At 40.8% G+C, this 9817-nt stretch overlaps 1 protein-coding gene across 11 annotated transcripts in view; it reads left to right on the top strand.

Annotated features, from left to right (window-relative positions):
• The first annotated feature begins 1418 nt into the window (after nt 1-1418).
• slx4 (SLX4 structure-specific endonuclease subunit homolog (S. cerevisiae)) overlaps nt 1419-9817 on the top strand; it is a 28933-nt gene continuing 20534 nt past the window's right edge. For 7 of the 11 annotated variants that reach the window (XM_054779308.1, XM_054779303.1, XM_054779306.1 and 4 more), the window contains exons 1-6: nt 1419-2279; nt 2367-2574; nt 2745-2975; nt 5477-5700; nt 7916-8211; nt 9088-9337. In XM_054779308.1, coding sequence (XP_054635283.1) covers nt 1886-2279; nt 2367-2574; nt 2745-2975; nt 5477-5700; nt 7916-8211; nt 9088-9337 — 1603 coding nt within the window. In that variant the 5' untranslated portion in view covers nt 1419-1885. The remainder of the gene's footprint in view (nt 2280-2366; nt 2575-2744; nt 2976-5476; nt 5701-7915; nt 8212-9087; nt 9338-9817) is intronic. The other 4 variants (XM_054779312.1, XM_054779311.1, XM_054779310.1 and 1 more) reach the window with 4 other exon arrangements.

Raw genomic sequence — 9817 nt, 5'->3', positions numbered from 1 at the left:
ATTTTTGGTTGCAGTCAAGCACTGATTTCAAGTAAATTAATAGTGTATGATAGAAATACATCAATCAGCATGTATTTTGTATACAAGTAATTATTTTCTGTTCAGTCACTTGACAGTAATTGGGTTGGAAATGTTGAGAGCATTTTTGATTGCAGTCGAGCACTGATTTCAAGTAACTTATTTTCAGCACAAAGAAAGCAGCTGAGACTTTAGGTAAGCACATGTCTCTATTGTTGGCTCTGGAAACGAATGTAATATTTAAATTTCTGTCCTATGCATAGTATTGTGGTACAAACTCCGTAACAAAAGTGAGTATACAGTACCTCTCACATTTCAGCAAACATCCTAAAGAGAAATACTATAGAAATGAAACGTCATATACTTTAGAGTTGGGTAGAGCTTGTATAACAGTATAGATGTACTATCAATTGAAAATCACAACACACAGCTATTGTTGTCTAAATAGCTGGGAATACAAGCGAAAACATTGGTAGTGAACATGTCCAAATTGTGTCCTAAGTGGCAATGTTTGGTGTGAGCGCCATTGTTATCAAGCACTGCTTTAATCCTCTTGGGCATGGAATTCACCAGAGGTACACGGGTTGCTAGTGGAATCATCTTCCATGATGACATCACAGCGCTGGTGAATGTGAGACACCGTGCTTAATTTTGAAAGGTGTGGAAACATACTTGGCCGTCTTCTTCACCTTCATCGTCCTCAGCAAGGCACTTTTCATTTTGGAGGTTTTGGGCTCCATATCATTTTGGACAACAGCCAATGCAACGCAGTTTCCCAAGGGACTGGTTCATGCTCTGCTTCACAATGCAACACTACATGTCGGACTTGTAGTCGGACATGTTTTCCTCAGTGAACCACAGCCGTGTGTTGTCATTTTCAGTGTATAGTAACTCAATACTGACATACAAGCTGTGCACTACTCAAGAGTAAAGCCAACATTTATTTATATAGTATCTTCCATTGAGAAGATATACTCTAATAAAAATGGTTGCAAAAATGTGATTGTGTTTTGTCAGATACTGGAAGGGGCCGAACATTACTTCCAAGCACGTTCTTGTCCTTGTTTGTTTTGACCACATCAAGAAAATGTTCGTTTTTTTCAGCACATACTGATGCTGGATGTGTATTTATATCTTATGTTAGCGACAATCCAATGCAATAGCTCCACATTTACATTTGTGCCATGACACATGGCGGCCACCATACTGTATTGAAGTACGGCACGGACCCGTTTTGGAAAACACTTCAAAACAGATACACACTAATGACCCCAGTTCTTTAAACAATGGAACGTCAAACAGTAAATAATTGTAGTTGTCCCTAAACGTGGATTATTTACACGACCTCAGTCTCGCGACCCGGAAATGTGAGAGCGTTTATTTCCGTCACGTGACCAGAAGTTAAAAACGAGCGGTTCGCCGTTTGTGGAATGAAAACAATCCCATGGTGTGTTATGTCTTTTTAACAATACACATACGGAAAAGAAGGTCATCAGAGTAATGTTTTCAAATCATAAGTATAAGGTGGAACGATGATGCTCCAAATCTGGTGAGAAGACGGTGTGCAGTATGTTATCTATCTAGCTAGCTAGACTGTTATGGTTATTTTGTGTTACGGTCATATTGGGAGATGGAGAGTAGACCATAGTCACAAAATGCTACCGGTTTTTTAATCCATATCCCCTAAAATGAAAACATTATATGGTAAATGGATGCAATCTACACCATTGTACAATAATACTGCTAGTTTTGTTCCACTGTGCCTGTGGACCCTTGAATCAACACGGTGGCTACCTATTAAGGATGTCAGCCAACAGAGTTAATGATAGCATGAGCTATTCAAGGTGACCAAAAAAGGCTCATAATCATGAACGACTCGGACCAAGACTTTGTTGATCTCTGCTCCAAGCTGCTGAAACGTTCCCGCAAGAAAGTCGAGCCCAAACACCAAGGGAGATCAGACCAAAAGCCCTCAAGTCAGCCAAGCGATGGAGACAAGAAAAGAAGCAAGGAGGGCCATGTCTCTCATCGTGTTGCATCTGAATCACAGTGTGGTCGTTCAGTCGTCGTGGGAAAGGGTGGGAATGATTCAGGAGATGCTATGGCAGCTTCAGGACAAAGAACCGAAAAGTGGGTGGGGGCTAAAGAGACAGTGCTCAAGAGGATGGAGCATTTCAAGAGAACAAGTCCACCGAGGATGGTGCACAAGAGCCAGCCTGTAGAGATGGAGCAAGGTGGGCATCCTGATCCTCCACAATCAGGTGAGCTATATCATAAAGATGTAATTTCAGGTCGTCATTTATTATAAATTATCAATGATAAACACACAAAATGTATTTGCCCAATAGATATACCACAGTCCTCTGCTTCAGACTTCCATCTGAGGTTGGTAGATAATGATGAGGTTCTGGCTATGCGACTACAGCAGGAGCTTGACCGTGAGGCAGCACAGGCCCACACACTGGACCTGGATGATGGAGGCCTCTTCTTCTGTCAGATCTGTCACCGAGATCTGTCTCACATGACACCTGAGGGTCGGACGCAGCACATCAACAGGTCAGGGTTTTTTCTGTTTGCTTTTGTTTAATTAGCAAACAAAAAGTCGCCAAGCGCCCTTCATTTGGAACATCAAGATGATCTTCATGGAAGGATGATCTTCATGCTTCAGTGATAAAATTTGTATTTACCATTTTTGTTCTTCCTGTGCATGCAAATTCTGTTTGTAGGTGTTTGGATGACACGGAACACCAAATAGCTGCTCCTCCTCCCCCTTCTAATCCTCGACCTCCTGGTGTCCCTGACTGTCCAATATGTGGCAAGAGGTTTAAGTCACAGAACAGTCGCTCCACCCACTTGAAGCGCTGCTCCTCAGACATGGGAGTCAGCCCTGCCGACCTTCTGCAGGCTCTTCAGAGGCAGGCTGAGGAGAGACAAAGTGCAGCTGCTACCAACATGAAGTATGTCAGGCCAACAGTGGAATCTCTTATGTTGAATGAATGAATTCCCGCCTTTTTCGGGATTTCAATTAAATTCTTCCCATAGCCAATAATGCAAACATAAATAATGCATCCCAGGGCCAAGAACCTTTATTAATGTACAGACAATTTTAAGTATCATTTAAACTCTCTCAAAAAGTATAAAAATAAGTTAACCAGTGTTAATATTACACTGTAACACAAACACTCAGTGATACACTTGATGCTCACAGACCTAAGCTCATGCATAATAGTAATTCAAATATTCAACTTGAGAGGCATACATTTAGATTTGAGAGGTGTTACAGTATGTACTTTTATATCTCTTAATTACTATTGTATTAATTATAATGAATGGTTCAATTGCTTTTTGTAGTTGTTGGACACGTAAAGTGCTCATCGAATGCCACACATGAGTCAGTGGTGTTTAGAAAGTGATTTTGCAACATATAGAAAAGTCATTACGCCCATATACACTGCTGATCAAAATTTTTAAGACCCGTTGAAAAATTGCAAAAGAAAATTGCATTTACATTTTGCACTGCTGGGTCTTAAGGAAAGTTCTATGTAGAGGTTCGAAATGCAAAAAGAAGACATGGAAGTGTGTCAAAATCAATTTTAAGTAACCAACCATTAAAATGAAATAGGCTGTTCATCTGCTGATTCGAAATTTAAGACCACAGCCTTTAAAGGCCAAAATCTTGGCAAAAATGTGGATTCAGTGTCATTTTCTGTCAGGTATTCACACTGTCATGATCTCTTGATAGCAAAGGCAAACAAAGCTTCTCTCTTTTGAGCGGAGTCGGGTTGTTGAGCTGCATAAGCAAGGCCTCTCACAGCGCACCATTGTTGTTGAGGTTGGACACATGACAGCCATTTGAAACTTCTTCAAAGATCCTGAGGGTTATGAAACAAAAAAGTCAAGCGGTAGGCCCAAAAAAAAGGCACCATACCTGAGCTAGAGGACGAGGGAGGCCACTCCAGAATGTGCAGTTCAACTGTATTGGGGGTGGTCCGGGCGAGTCCGAAAACCAGTCAGTAACTGGTGTGACCACCATTTGCCTCAAATACCGTATATGCTGATCCAGTGCGTGCCAAACATGCTCACTATTTTCAAAATGCCATCAATATAATGCACCTGTGTGTGTGTGTGTTGTCTATAACATACGCACCTAACCATACCATTACCCCACTCCCACCATGGGACACTCCATCCACAGCACAGGTGCATTTTACTGTATTGATGGCATTTTGAATACACAGAGATACTGTGACAAGAGCCTGAGGCCCATTATTGTGTCATTCATCCACAAGCATTACCTCATGTTGCAGCATAGTGCATATAGTGTTCCCTCATTTAACGCGGGCGTTAGGTTCCAAAAAATACCAGTGTTAAGTGAAATCCGTGTAGTAGAAGTTGATTTTTTTCAGTTTTTTCGTTCATTATACATTTTTCCGTGTACAGGATATGTTTTTTTGTTTACGGGATGTTGTTTTCTTTTACAGGATATGTTTTTTTGTTTATTATATACTGTATGTTTTAAGGCTCACCACACACCACACACTTTATACACTTTTCTCAGGCATGCTCACGAACACTATTTGAGAGAGATAGGCCTTTTGTGAAAAAGTTTCACATCTCTGAATTCAGCTCATGAAAAATGGAAGCAAAAGCAAAACGTGTGAAGGGTAAATCCAACTGAGAACATTGGTGGATGGACGGCAAGGGAAATTTACACGAATGGACATCAGTCCTAGACCGTGGTTGCTCTCTGTGAAGCCATCTTCACCACCTGCAGCAACATTCCCACTAGCTTCCTTGAAACACTCGCATCAAGCATGCCCAACCCAATTTTTGAGGTGATGATTAAGAAGAATTGCGCAAAAAAAATTATTTCTATTTTTAATGGTGTTTTTTTTTTTTTTTAAGCTATGGTCTTAAACCTTTGATCAGCTGATGAACATCCTGTTTCACTTTAATACTTGTTTGCAATAAATGTATTCTTTTTGCATTTTGAAGCTCACCTGAAAACCTCCATCAGATCCAACGCTGCAAAATGTAAATTCTTGCACATTTTCAACTGGCCTTAAAATTTTGACCAGGAGTGCAATATGACTTTGTAATGTAAATAGTAGTACCACAGAAAATACTAAAAACAGTACAATTTTGATGATGTGCATTGCTGTTGCAGTGTCACCTTATACAGTACAGTATACAGTAATACAGTAATACCTTTTCAAATCACTTCATCCATCCAAAAGCAGTACACAAACACAACTAGCCAGCCTTGTAACTGATGATTTTACAGGTATTTTTTCCACATTTTTTTCTGTAAAAGTGATGCATTTCAACATATCCACGATAAAGCAATGTTCTTCCCTCCTTGAGATGAATGTCAGGCTGAATCTATCTCATTCGAAGCTTTTTTTTGTCTTTCCAGACATATTGTGTTACAGAACATAATGATTTTTCTTACATTCAGCTTACAGACCGGAGGAGCAAAAAGGAAAGGCACAACTAAATCAGGAGTACCAGCAAAAAAGAAGCCCAAAAAAAAGAGTGAACCCCTGGATGAGGACACCATGGTGGCCCTGGCTCTGTCCTCGTCCCTGTTGGAACAGCATAAAGAGCAGCAGAGTACGTCCCACACACAGACAGCTTCTCATTCGTCCATGAGTCCTGCGTTAAAGTGGAGGTCAGGTGCAGGTAACAACATAAAGTCATGTTCTTTGTCTCACAGGATTAGGTTGATTTAATGAAGTTTCCCTAATTTAGGATTTTGCAGGCCATTTTTGTTCAGTTGCCGATGATCAGAGTAGAAAGTTAAAGAGGTGCTGTCCCTCTTTGACTCCAAATTATACTATCGTCAGTAGCTAAACTTAGCCAAATTGCTGACAACAAACTAATGTTCCTGCCAGGAAGTGGGCAGGATGTAATGCTTTGGAGCACATTCTAAAGTTAGCGCCCCCAACCAAAGCAGACATCATCTTTAAATATATTAAAAAACATTTTGTACAGTTTTTTTTTTCTTGGCAAAGTTTTTTTTTTAAATAATGACAGGGGAACAAAAGGAAGATTTATGGGATACAGGGCGCTGTTTTTTCTTTTCAGTCTTAACAGTATTAATTTGATTAAAGCATGGGCGGAGCCGCATGCGGCTCTTCAGCCTCCTTGATGCGGCTCCCTTCGCAGTGATTTTTTTTCAACACCGAAGTAAGGTATATGTCCATTTTCGAAAAGAATATGAAATATCCGACGCACCGCAAGTCCGTGAACGCATCTAGACTGCATTCTGACTGCTGATTGGATGCACAAGAGAGGGGGACCTTGGCTAGTGTATGCGGTGAGTCTAACTGCGCAGGAGAGAAAAAAGGTGAGGGAGTTTAGTCTGAAGCAAGTTACGACGCAGTAAAATAAACCAATTTAAGAAGAGCATAGACATATGTTTTATAACCAACGTGCTCGGAGCCCGTGACACGCTAATCGCCGAGGTGGTGACTCCAGAGAGGCACATAGTGTGCTGCTGCAGCTGGCTGTGCAGTCACCGTGCAGAACAATATGTGCTTTCGGTTTAAGTCTCCAAATACCAGAAAAATCTTCCAGACACGTCAGGAGAAGCCTTTGCGTCTGTCGCCAGTCGCTTATTTTTGAGAAAATAAGTCACCAAGAGGGTTTGGAAAGTCACCAGATTTTGTGAGAAAATCGCCACTGGGCTGCATATGATATGGGAAGCCATTCACAGATGGAGAATACATGAAAGAATCGTTCATAAAAATATCAGCGCATCTCCCAATAATAATTAAAAAAAACAGGAAATTATTTAAGAATGCCTCTCTTTGCAAAGACAGTCAAGGACAGGACCAATAGATGACAATTTAGCGCAGGTATGCAGATATGTGAACTCTGGACTTTTTGTCTACATTTTGTTTGAATTTTACACAAATATGGGAACCACTCAGTAAGACTTACAAAGTAAAGTGTTGAAATGGTTTCAGAGTAGGCCTACACACCTATAGACCTTTTTTTTCTACTGAAAGGGGAGGCAAAATGGCTCTTTTGATGGTAAAGGTTGCCGACCCCTGGATTAAAGCAACCTTATTATTGAACTTTCACAGCCAAGTTCTACCCCCGGCCCCTCCAGGTTTTCACAGTGCGAGGATTTAAACACCAATATAAATTAAATCTTCAAGATTAAGCACTCTTAATGCACAACATCATCATCAAACTTACTGACTTATTCATATAACACACACAGAGAAATGAAGAACTTCATGCTCGGTCTCCTTTTTTCTTTTTTGGTCTGTGCACTCTGCGCTGTGAGGCGTTCAGGCGCACTGTTAATTGTGAGTGTTAAGTGCTGACTGTTTTTTTTAATTTTTAGTCACCTACCCCTATGACAATGGACGTACCCCTTGGGGTATGCGTGCCCCACTCTGGGAACCTAGTATATCAGTTCAAGACTAGATGTTTGGCAATTCAATGAAAGTTTGAGACATTTTCTTCTCTCTTTCAAAACATGTATTTTTGTAAATTTGTGTCCTGAGGTGAGACCAAACTTCTAATTTGAGTCTCGAGCTGATAAAGTTAGGGAAACCATGATTTCAACGATAAAACATCAGCATATTCAGTACTAAGTTGATACAAATTAGCGTATGTATTTAAATTAAATAGCCTTATCTGTAGAGGAAGTTAAAACCTTTTTTTTTGTGATCCAGCGCCCATGTTTGTTGAGTCCGTGTGTTACTCTTGGCACAACCTTAAGCAGTCAGCTGCTGTCTTTAGGACATGAACCAGCACTACCACATGGCACAAAGTGTGGGAAATCAGAAAACAGTGATGTCATCTTGGATTGGAGAAGGAAGATTGTTTTTGCATTCTGATAGTGTGCAGCCTCATAGGAATTCCCTTCCTCATCTTGCAGGTAAGGGGCGTGGGAAGAGAAAGAAGGGCGCAGTCCCTCGTCCGCCTCCTATCCTCCTCATCCAGGATGCTGATGCGGCCCTGACGAGGCTGCAGGAACGTGTTTCTGCTCTCCTCCTGCGCAGTCGAGCTCCATCTCCACCTACTCCTACCCGCCGTCCCAGCGCATTGTCTGTCTTGAATGGTGCTGCCCCCCTATGGCAAAAAAGTGCACTGCTAAACAGAGATACCACCAGTTTCTTGGACTTCTTCGTCCCAGAGCTAAAAGACTTCATCACACCTTGGGAATCACCACAGGTGAGATGATGAATATTTGAAAAGGCTCATGTGTTATATCTATCAAATTAAAGTGGACTAGGCTATGCTATTGGTTTTACAATATGCCATTTCATTAACATGGAAGATTATGATACGTTTTATATTTGCTCATCTACGATGTATATCAGAAATGCACCTGTAGTATATTTTAATCTTTTACATATTGTATACATTTGGTTTACTGTAGATCCCCGGTATTACCCCCAGTGAATGGCAAAAAACTGCAAATAATTGACATTTTTTTTACGGTAAGCCCTGTAATATGCATCACACACTTATTAAAAACATTTTCAATTGTAAAATGCAAAGGTTACTCACGGCTAACGAATGATAATGAAAGAGAAACAGATGCAATCTGAGTCACGGTCTAGCCTTTATCCTGGTCTTGAGGCTAGCAGTGCTACGCTGTGGCTCATCTGAGATAGCAGTCAAAGATAATGTAAGCGTTCCTCCAATGCCACGCCTACATAATCCCCACTGGTTGGCTGTAACGACCATATAGTAACTTCTGTTCACCTCGCTGCGAGTTTTGAGGATTCCAACAAAGTCCAAAATGATGCTTCTGCAGCCACACAGGGCGCCTCCATCTAACACGTACATTACATTGTTATGTTGTACATGTTTGCTGTGTATTTTATGCTGAATGAGATGTGTTTTCGCAGCACAAAAGCATAAATGGACGTCTTTTCCAACAACTAAAACATTTTATTTTTTGTTCAAAAATCTGTGGAGATGGACTGTGCAGGGATCCACTGTGTAGAGTTATAGAGTCCCTTTTATGTTGTTGTTTATCTATAAAATAAGGGTTTTTTTAGTTACATCAATTTTCATTTGATTTATACCTTTTCTTTGTAGACTCTCTCTTCTTCCTTCCACACCGACGACAAGCCTAGTTCTTCTCTCCAACCTGTGGATGAAGGTCCTACCATCGCCAAAGCTTCCACCCTGTTATCCTCCCATACAGCCGCCTGCTCCTCAGTTGCATCCACTCAGGCCACTGGGCAGCTTCCAGCGAGCAGCCAGGCCCTGAAAGACCTGGTGGAGCTGGCTGATGATATCACAGCTCATGCCCATTACCACCACACTGCTCCTTGTCCTGGTAAAGGTAAAAACAAATATAGTTTGTCATGCTGTATTTTAGAATATTAACTCATTCAATACCAAAGACGTATTTATATGTTTTTTATACCTATTTATGATTTTTAAAATGCCCGATCCCAAAGACATAAATAAGTCTTTTACGGGGTTTTTTTGCGCAAGAGGCAAAAAGAGGTAGTGACACAAGTGCACACTAATAGATGTCATTGTTAAAGCAGTTTTGAGCCATAAAAACAAAGAAGTGCATTTGATAAGAGGCCGGCGTGGCAAGTATTAACAGCAAGGAGGAAGTGGAAGAGCATGGAGGAGTGTAGCCTGCAGAAGGCTACGCATTGTAGGGAAATTTTAACGCATGCACGCACACGCGTGCACACGCAGTTTAGTTCTAAATGTGAAAATTGAAAATAGTTCATGATATTATATTTGTAAATAAATTGTTATTTTGATGTAAAACAACCTTTTTTGTGTTGTTTATGTTGTGGTATAG

The sequence above is a fragment of the Dunckerocampus dactyliophorus genome, chromosome 6 (genome assembly GCF_027744805.1).
Source record: "Dunckerocampus dactyliophorus isolate RoL2022-P2 chromosome 6, RoL_Ddac_1.1, whole genome shotgun sequence".
Taxonomy (NCBI): domain Eukaryota; kingdom Metazoa; phylum Chordata; class Actinopteri; order Syngnathiformes; family Syngnathidae; genus Dunckerocampus; species Dunckerocampus dactyliophorus.
The sequence above is the reverse complement of the archived record's forward strand: the minus strand, read 5'-3'. Positions and strand labels throughout refer to the sequence as shown.